This window comes from Dysidea avara, chromosome 2, assembly GCF_963678975.1.
Source record: "Dysidea avara chromosome 2, odDysAvar1.4, whole genome shotgun sequence".
Lineage (NCBI taxonomy): Eukaryota > Metazoa > Porifera > Demospongiae > Dictyoceratida > Dysideidae > Dysidea > Dysidea avara.
In genome coordinates, this window is record NC_089273.1 from 28,096,457 (window position 1) to 28,119,444 (window position 22,988).

Genomic DNA, 22,988 nt, shown 5'->3' on the forward strand with positions numbered 1-22,988 from the left:
AGACCACTCAATTTCTTCAGTTTCAGAGCATAATATCCACAGAGAAATTAACTAGAAAGCTACCTCTTTTATGGCAATCATAAATGATCAGTGGGATTAGTTGATCGAGTATATTATGCTAAAATACATTTATGTCATATTTCACCACCAACTATACACTTGGCGGTAGCTATATGTTTGTAGGATCTGTAAACTGTAGACTTTACATGGTTCCCAACTTGAAAGTTACCGTTACATCTGGCTTTCAAGTGCGGAAGTGGCTCACGTGAACTTAATTAAGGTTGGTAATAATAATTAAGCGATCTGGGCAAGAGTTAACTGAACGTGTACATCCAGCTACAGTAGAGACATCTTTCTGATTGTGTCTCACTCGTGTCTCTGTTGTCTATTCGTCAGTTGGTGAGTTGGATTGTTTGTCATGTTAAGTCCTAAAGTTAAAATAAAACTGTGCTATAATACTGTATTAAATTTATAACTGATTGACTGGAAATAATGCTATTGTTCTTTAGGTAATGATGTGATTACCCCGTTTCGCTTTAGATGCCGGCCGCGGCGTGGGCAGTCTTTAGGTTTTTTTATTACTATTATTGTTTCCCACTGAGTACAGGTTCTGCCTTTCGCTGTGTACGCTCAGTCTAGCTCAAGTAGCTAGCTAGTTAGCTAAAACGTACGTACTTTATCTGGACAACGAAGAAGCAGCAAGCAACGATATCTGTACCTACTCTAGTATGGCGCTGCCCGCACCTTCAGAAAAAAATTAAGAGTCTGGTGAAATACTGATAGCTATACTAAGAGCTCGATACTAAATCATTTCTACCCTCAGATTCGGCGATAGCCAATTAATGCGTTCCAATGACATTCACACACAAATCGCCTTGGAAACGAAATGCTTTGTTCGACAAACATCTGGCGTTACCAGCAATTACGTACGCTGTCTTTGAAAATGATAATTGTGGCATCTGTTTTTCACATTACTTTTGCGAAGGGGCGAGACTAACCTGTACCCTACACTGGCACTGAGTGTAGGTGGCCTTAGCTATCAACTTTTATAGACCTTGTGCATTCCAAGACATGGTCTAACAAAACCTGGGGAAAATGCTATGGCTTCAAGTTTCATGATAGTTTACGAGAAAAGTAAGGGCAAAAGTATCGAGCGTTCTATTGCAAAAGCCAAGGGGTAGCTAACATCTTGGGACTCTCGTACACCTATCTGAGAAATCCAATTATAAATACATATAAATACATGAAATATTTATTGAAATAATACAGAAATACGTTTTGAAATACTTAAATATTGGGACTCTTGTACACCGTGTTGGGTTTTTGCGTGGGCGCTGGCTACCCCTTGGCAAAAGCCTCCCTAGGCGGAATATCCCACCATGCAGTAAATATGTTATACATTTTTACCCAGTAGCTTACTTTATGCCAGTGCTACTCTATCTTTTAGCACAATTCCTTCGAACTAATATTTAAAAAAAATTGTAGGCATAGAATGTGTATGTTTTTCACTCTCAAAAAATGGCGGATGCATTATTTTGATGATGTAATAAAGTGCCACGCCTTGGCGTGCACATGGTCTATACACGATAGCTACGTAGCTACCAATACAATCAAGTGCCAAACTGGTAAGGCAGATAAAAACAACATTCCCCCACTTATCTGGCCTCCCTGGTTTGATCAATGAGTGTGGCACTTGGGTGGCCTACGGATCAAAGTCAGGCTAGGGGTGCATTTTTTCAAACTCCTTCTAGGTGTTTATCTCATTTCACTTTAGTCAATGATTTTTGCTTAGGTTCCTTTGGCTCGTGGTAAGCACCAAGTACCGGATCTGCCTCCAGTGTTCACCCTTCAGTGCCAAAATGGTAGCTAAAGCAGATAAAAACAAATGAACAAAATATCAAACATTCATTTCTGGTGAAGTGACTACTTTAGCTAACATTGCTACAAACCACTCACATGCAGCCTATTGTACCTTTACACATGGGATGATAGGTAGATGGATGTTCATCATGAGAGATGACATTAGGGCGAGGATGGTATCCATAACACAGATGAAGTATGCTGATATTTCTAAATGAAGCACTGTAGCTATAGCATCAGCTGGATTGATATACTTGTATACTGATGCATCAGGTTATATTTTATTGTGTGCGCTGTGTAAAGCAACTAACCTGTCTATAGTGACTAACCTGTCTACACAGTCTGTACGTCTACACTGTCTAACCTGTCTATGACTGACCTGTCTACACTGTCTATAGCAGCCAAACTTTCTACACTGTCTAACCTGTTGATAGTGTCTATACTGTCTAGCTACTAACCTGTCTTTTGTGTCTAACCTGTCTTTTGTGTCTAACCTGTCTTTTGTGTCTAACCTGTCTTTTGTGTCTAACCTGTCTACACTGTCTAACCTGTCTAGAGTGCCAAACCTGTTTACACCGTTTATAGCAAAACTGTCTACACTGTCTAACCTGACTATAGCTACTAACCTGTCTACACTGTCTAACTTGTCGCTAACCTATCTACACTGTATAACCTGTCTATAGCGACTAACCTGTCTACAGCATCTAACCTGTCTACACTGTCTAACCTGTCTATAGTGTCTAGCCTGTATGTATTGTGTAACCTGTCTAACCTACACATTATAGACAGTGTAGACAGGTTATGTAGACACTATAGATGGGTTATACAGTGTAGACAGGTTAGAGAGTGTAGACAGGTTAGAGAGTGTAGACAGGTTAGTTGCTAATTGCTATAGGCAGGTTAGACAGTGTAGACAGGTTAGTCACTAAGACAGGTTAGACACAAAGACAGTGTAGACATGTTAAACAGGTTAGTTGTTATAGACACGTTAGACAATCTAGACAAATTAGGCACTATAGATGGGTTAGACAGTATAGAGAGGTCAGACATGTTAGAGAGTGTAGACAGGTTATTTGCTAATCGTTACAGCCAGGTTAGACAACGTAGGCGGGTTAGACACTATAGACAGGTTAGTCGCTATAGACAGTGTAGACAGGTTAGACAATATAGACCGGTTAGACCCTATAGACTGGTTAGACTCTATATACAGGTTAGACCCTATAGACAGGTTAGACCCTATAGACATTGTACACAGGTTACAGATTAGTTGCTATAGACATGTTAGACAGGTTAGACACAGTAGACAGTATAGACAGGTTAGACAGTGTAGACAGAGTAGACACTACAGAAAGGTTTGTCATTATAGACAGGTTAGAAAGTACAGCCAGGTTAGACACTAAGAGAGGTTAGACGGTGTAGACAGGTTAGAAACTGTAGACAAGTTAGTCACTATAGACAGGTTACACGGGTTAAACACTATAGACAGGTTAGACAGCATAGATAGGATAGTCGCTATAGACAGTTTAGTTGCGCTAGTCAGAGTTGTTCCTGGTGAAGTATTTAGAGTGTGTAGTATACTAGTGAAAACCTGTTTCCGTGTAATGGATAACATAATTTCCCTAATGGCTAGTCATCAAGAGAACCATTCCTGATGCTGGTCCTTTGTTCCAACCACTTTAAGATACCATCCATCTAAAGTTGATTCCTTCATTGACAGGCAATAGTGCCTGTTCTGCTCTGGTTCTTTCCTTACCCCGTCATCTAGGTGGCCTTGGCATAGTAAACTCTGTACATATAGCAGATTTCCAGTTTATTGCTTCTACCAAGAATATACCAATCTCTAATCTCTCATTAGAGGTTCATCAAGACCATTGCTGTGCTTCTAAGGCATGAGCATTAGATATTCAATTTATTCTTTCTGCCCAATTCAGCGGGTGATGGATTTGAACAGGGAACCAGATGCTTCTTCATGGTTAACAGCACTATGTTTAGCTGAGCAGGGGTTCTATCTCTCTAAACAAGAATTTTGGGATGCTCTCCATTGGTGATGTGACTGGAAGCTTGTGCTCTTGCCATCACCCCCAGGAACAGTTGGCATATGCTGGACAACTAAGAGACAAATGGTTGGACTTAGTAGTTTCTGCACCCATGAAAGCGGCCCACCTCTTGAGAGATGTTGGCAGATTGAAGCGAGATGGACCTGCTACCACGGATGCAAACTATCGCCGAGCGCAACAGAGAGAAGGACAGTGTTGCCTCATCCAGGCCAGAGTACAGCTGTGAGCAGTGAACCCTCGGTGGGACAATAGGTCTATAGAATACTATGGCTTCTTTCCTAGTGGTTGTATAGACAAGGGATTAAAAGAAGCCTGCTCTACCTCTCTAATGCGATCTCCATATTCCCTGTAGTTTGTGGTGCCGGTGAACCTGGGTTGAATGCGGGTTATTCAACCCGAGTTGATCCACTTTTGGGTGTCCATTTGAAAATGTGTAAGTCAAGTACGCAGTAGTAGCAACAACATTGCTGCTCTGGTATGAACTTAATTAATACACTGATGTGATCGCAATAAGTCAAGTACACAGTGGTACACAGCAATATTGTTGCTCTGGTGTGAACTTAATATACTGTGGTTAAATGTATAAGGTTTCTAAATGAAAGTGTTAACATGAATAGATTGGATACTTATTAACACATATTAACATGTTGGTTACCCTTGCAGAGACTGAGTCAGAAGATCAATGGCAAAGTGAGCCTATATACAAGAAGCAGGTTTGCTTGAAAGCGGATGTTAACATTGCAATATGCATTTAAAAATAGGTCTTATACGTGAAGAAAGACATAGGAAGGAAAGAAAGTTAAGTAGTTTTTATCCACAAAAAGTACTTACATTTTGCTCTATATAGCAGTGTGGAAAAGATAACAATAAGAAGATGATGATGACCAAAATGGCATATTTCAGTTAGTATAAAAGCAATTTTGGTGGGTCCTTTTGACTTCATATTTTCCAGTTCTTCCAAATTAACTTATAAGGCTTCTTTTGTGATTCCTAAGGTAGTGTTTAGGTGTGTGTTTTATTAAGATTTTGGCAAAAAAACATAGGCAATCTCTATTATGAACCACTACCGTGGTTCATGATACTGTGACTGCTTATTAGAGTGATTGACTGTTCTATTAGAGTATCTCGATCTGAATGTCTTGTGCCTTTGCAAATCAATGCAAAGATGTTTTTAACTGTTTAAATACACTCGGTTAGTTTCTGGAAACCTGAGAAACTCCCCTGGAGCTCCCTCTGATAAAGGACCAAATTTTTGCAAACTATAGTTGCTGTAGTTGCCAGTATTAACATTCATTTCTTGGCCTCACCAAATATTCCTCCTTTAGTCATCAGTTACTTTTAGTTTCATGGACACATCTTTTTTGTACAACAAGCTTTTTTTTACATAGGGATATTATTGTATCATAAAACTAGGCATGTGGCACACAATCTATTATGATACACTCTAAAACAACAAGATAACTGAAATTTAGACATTAAAGTTAAATGGTCTTTATAAAGCAGAGATCTTTGTTAGGAAGTGGTCTTTATAAAGAGGTGACCACCAGACAATTTTATCAAATTATTGTTCTATTCCTCCAGACACTCAATGAATAGCTATCTTGTGAATGTATAGCCATCACATGAATGAAAATATATTTTGTCATAGGAATTTTATGGAGTTATACAGTTAAAATTCATTGGAGTAACTAACATGGGTACTTCACAACAAATCACACCATGATTTCATTACCAATTCATTAACAAACCTAATATTTCACAGATACATATGTTCATGGCAAATTCATGATAAGATATAGTCTATAAGTTACTAGTGTATGAAATATAAGTGAATATTTTTATATTATATTCAACCCCAGATGCCTAGTGGTACAACGTTACACACGAAACTGTGTGGTCATAGATAACTGATATAATATATTATCTATGCTGTAGTGTACACCTTTCCATGTCTTTGAAGGCATAACTGTAAAACATGGTATCGTATTGAATGTGAGACAATTTTAATGGTTTGTGTCACGCGTTGGTACTGTTCAACATCTTCACCAGAGCTTTCCAGTAATAGCTAATCAGGTGCGCAGTCACTTAGTTTGTATAGCTACCAGTTTTAGGGATTTCTAAGAATCCTCCTGACATCTGTTGTAATTATGTTGAAGATATGTGATTCTAGAGTGGCTCAGTATAGCAATTACAGATCTTGGCATCATGTGGATGAATCTACAGCTTCTGAAATATGTGCCAATGACTGTCTTGTGATAACAGAGCATAGCAACCATGATGGCAAAGCAACCAATGTATATGACATGACAATTACTGAGGGAACAGTTAGGAATGCGAATGGAACTTGTGTTATTAGTGTAGTTGTTACGTATGCCTTAAATAGTAGTTAAATCCTTGCAATGAGTGCTATACGGAAAATATAGCATGAGAGAGACAAACGCAGCACAAGGCAAAGCCAAGTGTTGTACATTGTATTTTGACACACCTGATCTTATATTTAACATGGTGTACAAGTGTACGTAAATGGTGCTTTAACTGGTTTAAGGTGGCAATCAATTGGCTAAAGTGCCGTAGGTAAAGCACATGCCCTCCATATAATAATGAATGGAAACAATTCTTCACGTGTAGCTCAACAAGTCGGCTTGAAAGGTAAGTGAACAAAAAAAGTGGTTGTCTTGTGCACTAAGAAACACAGTTAGTTATGGCAGCTAATTTAAATAATACTTCTATAATGGGTACTATGTCTCGAAGGCAAAAGTAAATGAAGCAACGAGTTATTACAGCTAGCAGGAATGCTATAGATGCGAGGTGGAGCAAAAACGAAGTGTTGCACAAGCGGAGCTTCAGGTGAGAATTCTTCCTTGCCTATCATACTAGAATTTCTTTTAAATAATGTATTTTAAAAATAATAATTTAATTTCTTACATACACTTTAAATATATTTCAAAATATTCATTCTTGTAGTGACAAGTGCCACCCCAACCGAAGACCACAGTTCACACAGCCATTATGCACCAACTAGCTCTAAACATAACATTGCCAAAAGCACAATTTCAGAGGTGCTGTAGGTCAACCACCAGTTTCTACTTCAAGTACATCACACCTGGCTGGTAATAGAATTATCAACCTGAAAAAGTTACATGATGCCATTCATACCATCACACAACACACCCTCTCCTATCAATCTCCAGTTGAACTCATCAGAGAGGTATATAGGAGAGGGCTTGGTAGTACATTGCTCGCCAGGTGCAACAAGTGTAACAAGGAAATCGTGTTCAAGACCTGCAACAAAGTAGAGTTACAAACACCAGAAGGGACTATCAAATCTACTTACGAAGCTAATGCAGCTGTTGTGATGGGACAGCTGTCCGTAGGTGGTGGTTATAGTAACCTTGAGAATGTTATGTGTACCATTGGAGTTCCTTCAATATCCAAGCCAACATTCATTGACATTGAGAGGCTCTTGGGGTCAGCTTTTGAGGACTACTTGAATGAACTCATGTTGAAAGCTGGAAGAGAGGAGAGAGAATTAGCAGTACAAAACAATCAATACCACCATGACGTACCAGCTATTACTGTAATAGTTGATGGAGGATGGTCCAAAAAGTCCCATGGGTATTCCTACAATGTGAATTCTGGAGTAGAAGTCATATTTGGTGCTGCTTCCAAAAAGCTTCTGTAAATAGGTGCAAAAAACAAGTATTGTGCAGTATGCTCTACAGCACACAAGAATCATACCGAACCACCTGATCACAAATGCTTTAAAAACTTATCAGGATCATCTACATCTATGGAATCAGATATTATTGCCACAGGATTTAAACAATCTGAGAGCATGCATGGTCTTTGATATACAGAAGTAATTGGAAATGGAGACAGTTCCGTTCTTCACACCATACAAACAACAGTTAAGTCATATGACAAAGATGTTGAGAAGGTGGAGTGTGCAAATCACACTGTTAAGTGTTTTTGGAGCCGACTAGAGCAGCTAGCAAAGAATTTTCCATTTTACCGTGGCGAGGTCGTCTAACCAAATCTGTCATAACTCCAAAACCAACAACATCACAAAGCTACAAAATGATCTTCAAGCAGATCCAAAGCACTATAATTCAGGATACCACAAAGATTGTGGTGTTCAGAGACTGCAAAAGAAACACCAGTCAGAGTTCATCTGCATGACTTGCCACCTAACCTTCTCTTTGAGATAGATCGAGCTGGTGACTGTCTGGTAAACAAAGCAGCTCAGATCACCAGCAACAGCACAACCAACTTGAGTGAATGTTAAATGTCGATCAGAGCCAAGGTGGATGGTGGAAAGTAAGTTAATAGGATTTAGACAGGATCATTCCAACATCGTTGCATGACAGCAAGATTGTCTATGATTAGGTCCAGGATGGATTGAGACCACTTGGAAATATCTGTTTGGATCCTGCTCAAATATCACTGAGACATTTTCAAATCGTCGTAAACATGAATGTGACACTCAGAGAATATCTTCACATGCATACAAGAAAGCCAGAATTGAAAAGTGACACCATCTCACACCAGCCATTACTGATAAAGATTATGGGCCAGAAACAATCACTCCAACCAACTCCAGTCAAGACGAGCTGTGGCGTATCTGCAATGAATACCTAATATCTTTAAAAGTCACAGTGGAACAGGCTGCTGAACTAAACTGTGGACCAAGATCCATCCCTCAACAGTCTATGGCAGCAACTCAGAAGACCACTCCTGACTGCATCTGTGTTTGGCACTGTAATAAAACATTGTAAAAACTTTGAAAAATTAGTACAAACCATCTTGTACAAACCACCACCAGGTACAATTCCAGCACTAGAATGGGGATGACCACATGAGGACACTGCAAAGCAGTGGTACATAATTCACATGACCAAACAGTTTGGTCCATCATACCAAGTCAGTAGAACTGGTATCCATATAAGTACAACGTATCCATGGTTGGCTGCTTCACCTGATGGTGTTGTTGAAGATCCTACCCAGGCTGAAGGAAGGTGATTTGGTTTATTAGAAATAAAATGTCCATATCTGGGAGAACAATCACACCCGAAGTCGCATGCCAGGAAGTTAACCAGTGGTCTTTAACAGATGGTCAAGCTGTGCTAAAGAAAACACACAACTACTATTACCAAGTGCAAGGCCAATTAGAAATTACACGGTTACCCTGGTGTGACTTTCTTATCTGGACACCACATGGAACATCTTTACAGCGAAGTAAACGTTATGAAAAACTCTGGACAACAGGGTATCCCAAGCTAAGATCCTTCTACAGGGAATATCTACTTCCAGAGATAGCTGATCTGGTGTTTAGTAGTTGCCAACCAATTCGACGGCTTGAGTCACCTCGAACAGTGTAATAATATGTATAATCAACATAAATTATATTTTTGTATACAACCTTAACCACAACTATTCATTATATTATTACTGTGTAAAACCATACTTATATATACTGTAACTCGTACCTGATTTATTGGCAAGCATCACATAAACCTTTTGTTTAGAATAGTTTCCAGATACATTGATGCAAGTCATGAGATGCATTGTCAGATAAATTTTCTTATTAATGCTAGCTAAAGACCTGTACAGAATTAGCATGTATACTTCCAGTTGCAGCGAGACACAACTAACACATTTCAGTGGTGTATTGCCTATAATAATAACAGTGAAGTTCACCAACATTGTTCAGCGGCTCCAGCCTCAGTAACAGAGACAACAAATAGAAGAACCGGAATTAACCATCCTTTATCTCATGATCAAAGGTAAGGGTTGTTCACAAAGTAAATCAGGCCATTAAATGATACACCATTTTCAAGTCATAAACATCATAGTTAATCATCGAACACAAGGTTGTGAATTTACGTAATAGAAACATGTGTGTTGGTGACAAAATATACTATGTAATTCCGCGCAATGCATTCTTGAAACTTCTTTGATTTTCCAATCAACTTTGTTGCCAAAGCAATTGTCAAAATTGGTTATAAAGTTTTACTGTAAAAGATTTAAGGTATGTAAATGTGCACGCGTATCGTCGTAGTGATCTGAACTTGTTAGTGTAGTGATCTTCAGTCCAAGTTTCCAAGCTCTCCTTTCAATTCCACCTTTAGCTGATTCACAATCAAACTCTGAATACGCAGAAACATACACACTATGAAATGTAAGTCAGTACTAGAATATGGATCCCGTAATAGTTGGTGTGATGGAATAAAGTTGCACCATTCATCCTACTATAAAGTCATTCTTGAACCTTTGCCGTTTATGATGTGCTATAACAAAAATGAAGAACAGCCCATTTTCTTAATGCTTATTTCAGTAGCAAAACTAAATTTGATAATAACATGGAAATCACAGGATATTTTAAATTTAATTAATTAAGTGGGCAGACACTTGACTGCCACCTTAATGTATGAATCCAAAGTTGCAAACAAAAAGAAGTTGTAACTGTTGATGCAGTTTATCACAACCTAGAACACCATAATGGCAGTTAGGAAACTAGACTTGTGATTAGCAGAACCTTAATTTGTAGCCATTAATGCCGACCACAATTTGTGATCCACCAGATCCAGAATTCACTTAGTAGCGAGACAAGAGAATGAGGAGAACAACTGAAGATAGCTAGCTATGGTGTAAGTGAGTAATGGACAGTTTGTACAGCTATCTAATCATTGTTCACAAGTGTGGCCATCCATGCGACAAAGTTGAAGTCATCAATATGAAGAGGTCACTGAATCTAACCAAGAATTACAATAATGGACAGTTTAGTGAACAATTTAAGACTAAATGGTATAATTATTGTAGTGGAATTACAAATATTTGTGTGTGTAGCCATTATTTATTGTTACTTGCTACTGTAATTTTGTTGGCAGTTTTGTTAGTGGGGATAATTGTGGTTGTTCCAGTGTCTCTGTGGGTCATGTATTTGGTTGTGACACATTAACACAAAGCGTGCTATATTCACAAAAGAAAAAAGAGCAGACTTTGATTGAAAATTAAGTGCGTTTTAACACACTATGGAATGTGCTGTAAGTACACTTCCCTTTTTAACTTAGATGGTATACATTAAACAATGTCACTGTGGTAATGTTACAACAACAGTGCGGGCAGCATTGTATAGAACAGTTCATTGTTATTATTATTACCAATTTTAATAAAGTTTAAGTTATTAAATGCAGTTAATGTTGTGAAGCGTAGGCTGTGCAAGTACCCAAAATATTAGTATGCAACAGTGCGCTCTAATAAGAACAATGCATGCACAACATAGTGAGCAGAACACGTTGGCAGTAATTCATATCTGTTGTAAGAAATCTTCCCACCCTGTCCCTACCCACTGAACTGCTCACAAACTTCATGATATGCAGGTGTTCTATGTTAATTGGCATGGTATGCCAGCAGACAACAATTCTAGTCAGCATTCCATTGTCAATAGTAATACTTATGTACATCTGTAGTGTAAGCAGTGGAGCAAGTAGACACATAATGTTGTTGTACTCTGTACTATACTGTGCCTGCATTCAATTACTCAGAAACATTTACATGAAAGGCTATTTGCTATTATATGTATTTTGTTGTGAGTTCTTCAGCTGCAGGTCTGACTGGATTCCTTCACTGTGCCAGCTGCTACCACAAGTAGAGATTGCTATTGAGGGATACTCGCAGTTTATATCTTTGTCAGGAGAGATGCTCTTTTATCCTGCCTGCAGTCACCTACAGGCCCTCCAGTTCAGAGTGCCATCAGGAAATCGGGTTGCTAACAGCTGCTTGCCTCTCTCATCCAGATCAGTATCAGGAGATGCTCCCCCATCCAAATTGCTAAATAGAGATGCTCTCCCAACCAGATCACTAGCTGAAGACTCTCCCATCCAGATCAGTATCAGGAGACGCTCTCCCATTCAAATTGCTAACTAGAGATGCTCTCCCAACCACATTGCTAGCCGGAGACGCTCTCCCATCCAGATCACTACACCTATATCAGGAGACACTCTCCCATCTACCAGAAGATACTCTTTGTCATGAGCACTATCAAACATGACCCAGCTATAGAGTACCAACTAGCTAACCACGACTACAGTGCTACTATCAAGTGTTCATGCTATTTCACACAGTGCCACTCTCAACAGTGGATATTGACAACTCTGAGAACAACGGTCATGCCCTGGCCATTGTATTACCTGCACACAGATGTTGATACTGTCACAATCTGGCTAAAGCCATGTGACACAAATTAGTAGTGACCTGCTGGTCAACACATCACCTACTGCTGCTATAAGCAGTTCGTCCATTCTCCTTAGAGGAGTCTGAGACAGCGAGGGGCCTCACTTAGGATATCTGCCTTATCCACAAGGTTATCCTGTTTGCCTCTATTGCAAAGAGTTTAGGACAGAGACGCTTCTCTGCTCTAAACTCTTTCATTACCCAAGCATCAATAAACCAAAAGTACTTCCTACTTTGGCCCCGCTGGAATTACATAACCTTGCCTAGGCCATATTATACCATGGTAGATGAGGCCCCTAGCACTTACCAAACCCCCTCCTCAATCAATGGATTGCTGGAGGTGAAGAATGAAGATCCGAGGAACAGAGCACGTAAGTAGGTGAGTGGTAGCGTAACTCTGAAGAAAGACTACACAATAGGCCTGCAACCTGTACAAAGCACAGTAGTTATCCCAAAAAAGTGCAAAAAACAATACCATAAATTTGCTAGCTACAAAGTAAAGATACAAAAACAAAAAAATTAACAAAAAAAAAAAAACGAAACAAAAATATGATAAAAAATCAATGAGTAAGATGCGGCAGTTAAACAGATATACTGTTTACACCATATTCCAGGCACATAGCCTTTTTTGCATTTAATTACCGGACTATAATAACAGACATGATCTAAATTAGGTCAAGGGCGTATAATGTGGTATTTTTCATGAAAATTAATCTTGCTTATTTCTCTAACTAAAATCATCACACTATCTGCTCAAACATCACTGTAGTAAGATAAACATTCTGGAATGGTAAAAATATTGCTGTAAGATAAGTTCATTGGGAATTTGGTAGCTCGACAGTTGAATGTTAGTTCAATGTCTAGCTATAATGTTAAGTAAATGACTTGTTCACTTGTTTTTCGAAACAGCATCATCATGAAACCATTTTGTTTGGGCTGCCCTACCATTAACAGTGAGAGGGATAGTGTATGGGGAATGCCAAGATACTTCAACAAAATAATTATGTTTTTTTATGACTGAATCACATGCAGAAAAACGTGTCTCACCCATGTCAATTGTAGCAGTAGATGGTGAGATTTACTTTTATAGCTTGAAGCAAACTAATGTACTACCCTCAAAGTAATGTGTAACATACAAGTTGTCACTTACTTCTTGGGTGTAATAACACATCACCATATGGCTAGAAATTGTGCCCAAAAATGTGTAAAATATGATTTCACATAAATTTTATGACCAGACCTGCAACAATAGGGCATGTGGAACAGACTATGCCCCACCAAATAACAGGCCATATCAAATGGTACGGTTGTACCATTTAAGTAGGAATCCAGGTGAAATTTTTGCGCGCCGCCAAAATTCCACTTTTAAAAATCATCCTACAGATATTTTACGAGACAAAAATCACCTTTACGGAATAGTACTAGTCCATATAGTACATAAAACAGCATTAAATACAGTACAACAAAACGCTTACAGGTGGCCGGATATAAATTTTTTAAAAATTGCCAAAACCCAAATTTTAGCCTCACTGCCTCACTCACTGACCACAGTCGCAAGCCTAGAGCCCAAACGAAGCAGCACACGGCCGCCATTTTACGCCACAATAACAAACTCACCAGTGGGATGTGCCTTTTGGGGTTCCGACGAGTGTGTTCTCTCTGTGCCTTGTCTTTTCTTTTATCTTCAATCAGGCTACTTGTCTTCTTCTTCATCCAACGAAACTATATTGAGGTGTTAATTTTCCGTATCAACACTTTGTTTAATCAGCATAATAGGCGCCACAAGGTTATTTAAGACGCTTAGACTACGCTACTGTACAGAGGAATAGATTACCGTATAGCGGGTTTTTTTTGCAGGATTGTAATTTTCGCGCAAGGAAGAAAACGCGAAAATATCAATCTCAAAAATTACTGCAGTTTATAATAAAATATCAAACAAATTATTGCTGACGTGTTAAGGCATACGCATGCTGTGTGTTGCCATAGATGGTGTCAGGTGCCAGTTCACAAAGACAAGTGACCAATGTCCATTCTAAACTATTTTGCAAGGGCTGCATACTCTTCTACTCTGATGGAGATCTTTCTGAGAGAGTTTCGAGATGAGCAATATTATCCGCTAACCGACAGGTGGAAAAGGTTTTGGAAGTGAAGAGGCGTACCAAACGGCGTGGCAAGTATAATACCTATTCCAAAGAACTGAGAGCAGAGATAGGTTGGAAAGCTAGCAGAATTGGTGTGAAATCCACAGCTGCATGATTTACCAAGCGACTGGGTAAAAAGGTGAATGAAAGTACAGTCCGAAGTATATTGAAGGCCTACAAGCAGAAAGAAGCACGCCTGACAAGAAAGCGAAAAGCGCAAAACAAACCACTTAAATTGCTTCCACCAAAGAAACGAGGAAAGCCTTTACTGTTGGGTGAGAAAATAGATATGGCAGTGCAACAGTATATTCGTAATCTTCATGAACGAGGTACTGCTGTAGCTGCATTGGTTGTACAAGCAGCTGCTGAAGGCATTCTTTTGGCTTTGGATAGTACCAGACTTGCAGAAAATGGCGGCCATGTAAAGCTGACAAACACTTGGGCAAAGTCTTTGTTGTCCAGAATGAATTTTACTAAGAGGAAAGGATCAACCAAGCAGAAAGTAACCATCAAAGATTTTGAAGTGGTGAAAAAGCAATTTTTACAAGATGTCGTGGATATTGCAACAATGGAAAATATTCCGTCTCGTTTGATTTTCAACTAGGACCAGACGGGCCTAAATCTTGTGCCATGCCCTACCTGGACTATGGAAGAGAAGGGGAAGAAGAGGGTGGAAATTGCTGGGTTAAATGACAAGCGGCAAATCACAGCCGTATTGTGTGGTAACCTAGATGGGGAGGTGTTACCTGTACAATTAATTTATGGTGGTAAAACAAAAAGGTGTCATGCTGTATACAACTTTCCAGATGATTGGAACATTACACACAGTGCTAATCACTGGTCTAATGAGAATACTATAATAGAGGATATCGAAGAGGTGATTGTCCCTTATGGTGAGTCTGTTCGTCAGGAGTTACAGGTATCACAGCAAGCAGCCATGGCCATTTTTGATAATTTCAAAGGCCAAATCACTAAGAAGGTACTAGATGAGCTAGAGCAAAACAACATTCAATCAGTACTAATCCCAGCCAACTGCACAGATTGGCTTCAGCCGATGGATCTATCTGTGAACAAATCTATCAAGGCCTTTTTAAGAAAGTAGTTCACAACATGGTATGCCAAGCAAGTCTCACAACAAGTACAGGATGGTAATGAAGCTGTACAGGCTCCTTCACAAACTCAGCAACAGAAAGAAATGCACACCTCCAAAAATACTGAGAGCAGCAGTGAAGAAAGTGATGAGACTTGGAGGAGTGATTCTTCTGATGATGATGTTTCTTGTGAAGAAAGCAAATCAAGTGACAATGAGAGAGATGACGAGGATAGTACTGGGTCTAGCAGTGATTCCAGTGATGAAGACACAAGAGCAGAGTTTGAGCCAGTAGATACATCAGCAGCTAGAATGAAATCCCTAGGAGGTAAATGGCTGGTAGATGCAATTAATTACCTGGAAAGTCACCCAGCCATTTTGACCAATGGCTTTAAGGCTGCTGGTATCACTGACGCACTAGGCATCACAGTAGATTGGACCAATGAGATAGAAAACTACACAGAGTCAGAGTCTGATGATGAGTATGAAGAGCTGCTACATGTAAACAGATGTTGTGGTACACTAAATGTATGAGATGTGTACAGTGATGAAGATGAGAACACAGATGATACGGTTACCAGTGATGATGAAGAAAGCCCTGATACTGTGATCATTTCAGATGATGAATGACTACAAACTTGTCCACTGTTTTTTTTATTACTAAACTTGTATTCACCATAAATGTCATAAAAGAAGTTTTCACAATGTCACAGCAAATAGATGATGTTGGTTGTAGCAAGCGACCTAGCAGGTTGAAATTATCAGCTGAAAATGACCATCTTTTTATAAAGTGTAATGTGACTGCTCTATTACTGTATTTCAGTGCTTACATGTAGAATATATCCGTGAAACATGTATACATGTGATTAATTCGTCGTGGTAAATTTCATTGAGGTACATACATTACACATAATATATATGGTGTCCACATCAATAACCATAATACCGTAGGTTTTTAGGTTCTTTGTTTCTTCCTTCTAGCTGCCAACATTTTGAATTTCTTTACTTCTTTATATGTACTGTGCAAGGTTAACTTGCATGGTATTTCCATTCCTCCCTGCACAAGATCTCTAGAATATCTTCGCCTCCCTGTTATTTTACAAGTAATAATGCCCCCACGCCTTATAAATAAAGAAAAAATCTTAGAGTACTTCCTTGGTAAATGTCCAACAATAGTACCACTATCCAATACGGCTACAGCATAACGGTCAGTTACATTAGTTGGTTCCCTCCTACAAGATAATACTTCTCCAATTGTTGGATTCCAAACCACAGAATATACATGGAAACCGCGCACACACGATTGGTGGCAAGTTTCATCCATCACGAGGACTGATGTAGATCACCATGGAATCCAGTAATCACGTGATCAGATGATTCAAATGCCATTATAACTACGGTGTAGGATTCGTGTAGCACTGTATAACAAGCTTGATAAATATTATAAATTCGATATAATTAATTGATACAAACAGATTGTTTATACACTTTCTCCGTATCATCCTCAGGTTTACACCTCACGTGGTACAGTTACGTGATTGGAACGCGTAGACATGTGCAGTTAGCGTCTAAAAGGCCATTATCTGTATCCTTTATAGTTCTTCAACCTATTAAAAGTAAGATACAGTAGTTAAACAACGAACAATCAAAATTTTCGAATATTGATATTTTCGCGTCGCTATGCGTTCGCGAAAATTTCAATCCGCAATAATATAAAAAGTGAAATAAAGTTACCTCGAAAGAAACCCGCTATACGGTATATTCCTTACTGATATAATCTATGATGGAGGGTACTGTACGGAGATACTGGTACTAAATAGCTTCACGATAGGTCACAAGATCATGCCCATTCTTCATTCTACGCATTATCGATCAATTGAAACCATGATGACACACCCTTTTACACTAGCTGTATTTCAGTGACCACACACCTTCAATTTGGAAGGCTGACTCGACATACTCTATAATCGATTGAAACCATGCTCCTTTTTGGCAAGTGCATATCTTGCAGGCTGCCTCGAGATACTCTAATACAGCAGTCACCCTAATAGAACAGTCACATGTTTATAGCTAACTGTATGCCTTAACAAAAAACTAAACAAACTAGTATATTAAAAATTATAAATTTAAAAATAAAATAGGAATCCAAACGATAAAAAGTAGTGAAACAAAAGAAGAACAATGGTAGCTATTACATTATAGCTCGGTGGGAAATTCCTATTTTGGCATTGAACACAAAATAATGGCTATATCATGCCAAAGTAGGGATTTCCCACCGAGCTATGCTGTAATTGTTTTTCTCTTGTTTCACTACTTTTTATCGTTTGGATTCCTACTTTATTTTTAAATTTATAATTTTTAATATACTATATGTAATAGTTATACCATGGGAAAGAGTGCTTTGCCTGATATATATGCACAAGCCCGAGGGCCGCAGGCCCAAGGGCGAGTGCGTATACACAGGCAAAGCACAAGTGCCCATGGTATAACTAATATGTTCTACTTTAGCATGTAAACTCACCTAATTGGCAAAATCTTTAGTTGCTATACCCTTCTCTTATATAGGGAACCAAGTAAGCTGTGATTGTGGGATTAAATTTTGCCAAACAAACTGTGATTGTGGGGTTCAATTTTAATACATCTAACAGTAGTTTGATTCTATTATTGCTAATATAGCAATTTTTAAGAGACTAGTGTTAATTATGTTACTTTAATTGCTACATTTACAAAAGTAAAACAACAAACTACTGCTAATGTATTAAAATTGAATCCCACAATCACAGGTTGTTTGGCAGAATTCAAACCCACAATCGCAGCTTGCTTGATTCCCTATATAATGGAATAGGATAACAGTAAAACATCAAAGAAATCTGATGATTTCTGGATATAGTGTGCACACCTATTAGGTATGCAATGTCTCAAGTGAACGAGATATACGCACTGCCTTAATGAGATATACGCACTGGTAGCAGTGCGTATATCTCGTTAACATTTTGAGTCAGTGCAATATGTGATATATATGCACTGGCTTTCCTTTGATCTGAGGTGTGAAAGTGGTACATATATATATATCAATACTGGAATTTAGAATATTTGCATTCTGTAACTTGTACTTAATTATTTAATAAGCACTGAAAACTGCTTGTTAATAGCATAATTCTATAAAACGTTACGAGTCATGATATTTGGTGCTCACATGCCCTATTTTTTTGCAGGGCCAGTTACATTTTTAGTTCAGAAAATGTTCGTAAAATTTTTTACATTGTTTTGCTAAATTATTAGCTAATTTAAGCATTTTATAAGTACATTTTCGTGAAACTGACATAACTCTCAAAAGTCGCTAAAGTTTTGTCATCCCTAAAAACATTCCGAAGGTAGTGAGTAATATGTAATGTTACATTTTTAGAGTAACAACCCTAACTTCGGACATTACGTTGAATTTCATAATACAGCACATCATGCTGTACATAGAGTGTTAATATACTCTGTAATGTTTTTATGTGTATATTTTAGCTTACTAATAATATACAACCTGCTGCTGTTTCATGATACAGATACGATACACTTCTATTTTTGCACAGCAATGGATAAGTCAAAGTATTATGGAGCTGATGTTTTTTGAAAAGTACTATCAGGCAATCATATCATCCTTGCCAATGAAAGATGTCACATTTCTGGCAGAACTACAAAGACGGTATTTGCTATTTGATCACATAAGAACTGTCCTGCAATCTTTAAGCACATCTAAAGAAATGGCATCATATTTGGTGGATAATGTCATCAAACCTGGACTAAATAACGATATTATGAACACCTTTGACAAGCTTCTTCTAGTAATGGAAGGAAGCTCTTTTGACAATGTAAGCAAACTGGGTACAGTGGTTAACAAAGAGCTAACAGCAGGTAAGAATACTTGTCAAGTTACTACACATGTCAAATTAGCATTAATTAATTATGAGTTAAATAAATTTAATTCAAATTCTCAGCTAAAATAGAATACACTGTGAAATGTACATGGATAAAACCAATAAAAGTAACTGTTACCAATAAAAATTTGATGAAGAAAGTTTCATGGAATTTTGCGAACGTGGCTAAATGGCAAATTCAATGGGTGCCCAAAAAACTTAATATTTCACAAGGTATGACAGAACTTTTATCTATTGGAATTTATGTGTATTCACATAGTACGTCGTTACTTCTTGTGCTCCATCACTGTTTGGGTCTGGCCATCTTCTTACATGCTAAAAAATTATCTAAATGTATAAGTATTATCCCATACTGTAAACTGTCAATTTCTTTAGAGCTGACACCACATTCATGATCAGTTTGTTGTGTTGAATTACCTTAATATGCATCACCCTAGATTATCACATTTTCCTTTGGTACCTAAGTATGTTTCCTATTAGCTGGTTTCCTTTCCAGCTATTTAGCTAACCAAAGCAATAGCATGAAAGAATTAATCTGTCCACAGTGGGTGGGACTAGATCTGTATAATGATGTTTCGTATATCAAGATCAATTATCAGAAAAATTGTATACACACAGTTGATAGCAATAAAACCATAGGAATTTATCATAGTGCCAATGTACACCTGTCCATCATACTGTAATTGGAAACTTTATGCCAGGTCTGAAAACACTGGACATGTATGTGTGCACATAAAAATATTAATTTTGCCTATTATTCGTCATAACTCATCGGGGGGTGTGGGAAATTTCATCTGTAGATTGTATGCTCTAATTGGAAAATTGAATTAATTTTGAGACTTTTAACTTCCATTATCAGGGAACCACAGTGGATGCATGGGACAGATCCTTAATGGTTTCTCAGCATTATCCACACATAAACAACCAAGCTGTAAAGAAATGGTGTGTCTTCATAAGCTTGGGTGAAAAATGTCGTAAAGTCAAAAGTGGAGGCTAAGAAACGATTATGTTATTGCTAAAAATAATAATTTTAAATATGGCTCTATGGAGTCTTAAAATATATTAGCATTAACATCATTGTAGCCATTTCTTGGCATCCACCTTCAATTTTGCAACTTTTTCACCCAAGGCTATGAAGCATTTGCAGCTTCGCTGTTTTTGTGTGGATTTCACTTCTTTTTGTACTTACTGTATATACAGTATGATAGTACTGTATAGTAGGGACCACAAAGGAGTAGGCGTGGCACACAAAATAACATTACCCAAAAACCAGCCTCACTTTTCCCAGACGACGATGAGGCAGTATTGGTTAGGTATAACTAAGCCCAAACAAGCTTTCAGATTGATCCAAAATGCTTTAAACAAGGTGCTACATAATTTAAAAAATTTAACAAATCTACTGAATGACTGACTGCCTGAATGACTGACTGCCTGACTGCCTGACTGACTGCCTGACTGCCTGACTGACTGCCTGACTGCCTGACTGACTGCCTGTCTGCCTGCCTCACTGATTGATTCCTTCAGACAAGCGTAACTAGATAACGGCTAAGGCTACGGGCTTGATTATTTCACTGTTTGACATCAAGAGGTGCCTTTTTGCATACCAGATTAAGTACAATGTGTTCTTCATGGAATTACCAGTGTCCTCCTTTGTGTCCCATTCATCTTTGCTAATGGCGTAAAGTGTCGATTTGGCGGTAGCATGTGATGGCTTCCCTTTGAAATGGGAATCGTCCGTATTTTTCGTAGTGGCTATTTTGATTGCAGAGGTGCTTTTTGAACAATTATTGAATCGTACTACTGTGTAACGGGTTGAACATAGCTCGTAATGGATACTTCACTTTTCAGATGTTAATCATACAGTACAATAGTAACTGTATAGTAGGGACCACAAAGGAGTAGGTGTGACCCACAAAATAATATCACCCAAAAACCAGCCTCGATTTTCCCTTACGATGATGAGGCAGTATTGGTGAGGTAAAACTAAGCCCAAACAAGCTTTCAGATCGACCTGAAACGCTTTCAACAAGTTGCTACGGAATTTAAAAAAAAATTTTATTCAACAGAATTTTCTACTGACTGACTGAGTAACTGACTGACTGACTGATACCTTCAGACAAGCATAACTCGATAACGGCTAAGACTATGGGCTTGATTTTTTCACTGTTGATGTTGCTTCTGCCTGACAGGTGCCTTTTGGCATACCGCAGTACGTGTAATGCATTCTTCATGGGCTTACCAGTGTCCTCCTTTGTGTCCCATTCATCTTTGCTGACAGAGAAAGGTGTCGATTTGGCGCGAGCACGTGATGGCTTCCCTTCAAAACGGAAATAGTCCGTATTTTTCATCGTGGCTATTTCGATTGCAGAGGTGTTTTTCAAACAGTTCTTGATTCGTACTGCTGTGTAACGGGTTGAACATAGCCTACAGTGAAGCGTAATGGATACTTCACTTTTCAGACAATGATTAATATGATTGGGGCGTGCGGCACGATTTCTTTTAGTATGCGTGGATTGTAGAGGTGCTTTTCGAACAGTTCTTGATTCGAAATGCTGTGTAACGGGTTGAACATAGCTAACAACGAAGCGTAATGGATACTTCACTTTTCAGACGATAATTGATATAGCTGGGGCGCGCAGTGCCTTTTCAGATGCGGTATGTGTGGGTTCACCAGTCATAATAAAATTATTTACAAAAAAAGTTAACAAACAAGTACACAAAAAATTGGAATTTTCAACTAGAGTATGGACCATAGCACATCGATAAAAAGTACTGAAACAAGTTGGAGTAGTCCATGATATTAAATCACTGTAAAACAATAAGAAGTCTTATATCCCTACTGTGCTCAAGAATGGTAATGCATAGTAGGGATATAACACTTCGTATTGTTTTACAGTGATTTAATATCATGGACTACTCCAACTTGTTTCAGTACTTTTTATCGATGTGTTATGGTCCCTACTCTAGTTGAAAATTCCAAATTTTTTCGTGTACTTGTTGATATAACTGGAGTGTGCAGCACCATTTCTTTCTTTTGGTATGCGTGAATTGGAGAGGTGCTTTTCAAACAGTTGCTGATTCATAATGCTGTGTAATGGGTCGAACATAGCTGACAATGAAGCATAATGGATACTTCACTTTTCAGGCAATAATTGATATAGCTGGGGCTCATGGCGCCATTTCAGATTAGTCTCATCCCCGGCCACCCACGTGCTTGATCAGCACATGGGCGGCTGGGGACGAGACTAATTTTAGATGTGGTATGCGTGGGTTCACCAATCACAATCTTTATTTACAAAAAAAGTTAATAAACAATTACACACAAAAATTTGGAATTTTCAACTAGAGTAGGGACCATAGCACATCGATAAAAAGTACTGAAACAAGCTGGAGTAGTGCACGATATTAAATCACAGTAAAACAGTAAGAAGTGTTATATCCCTACTGTGCTTTTTTATTATGGTATCTTGACCTGTTGCGTGATATAGTGTAGTTTGTTCCCATATGCCCTGTTTTTGCAGGCCCAATCACATGCAAAGCTGAAAAGCTGTCTGTCTGTCTGTCTGTGTACATTCTTTTGATGTCAGACGATTACCTCGCTACCTGATATATGTGTTGAAGCAGTTGCTGTGTCAAACAAAGTACTCATCATCAAAGAATTGCATTGCTTTAAAATAAAGCT

The 22,988-nt window shown here is 38.4% G+C and overlaps 1 protein-coding gene across 5 annotated transcripts in view; it reads left to right on the top strand.

Annotated features, from left to right (window-relative positions):
• Window positions 1–264: 264 nt before the first annotated feature.
• The window catches only part of LOC136244156 (uncharacterized), a 109,063-nt gene continuing 86,339 nt past the window's right edge, over window positions 265–22,988 (top strand). For 3 of the 5 annotated variants that reach the window (XM_066035675.1, XM_066035707.1, XM_066035704.1), the window contains exons 1-2: window positions 265–399; window positions 18,962–19,283. In XM_066035675.1, coding sequence (XP_065891747.1) covers window positions 18,983–19,283 — 301 coding nt within the window. In that variant the 5' untranslated portion in view covers window positions 265–399; window positions 18,962–18,982. Of the gene's footprint in view, window positions 400–4,580; window positions 4,631–4,678; window positions 4,820–18,934; window positions 19,284–22,988 lie in introns of all 5 variants that reach the window. The other 2 variants (XM_066035686.1, XM_066035694.1) reach the window with 2 other exon arrangements.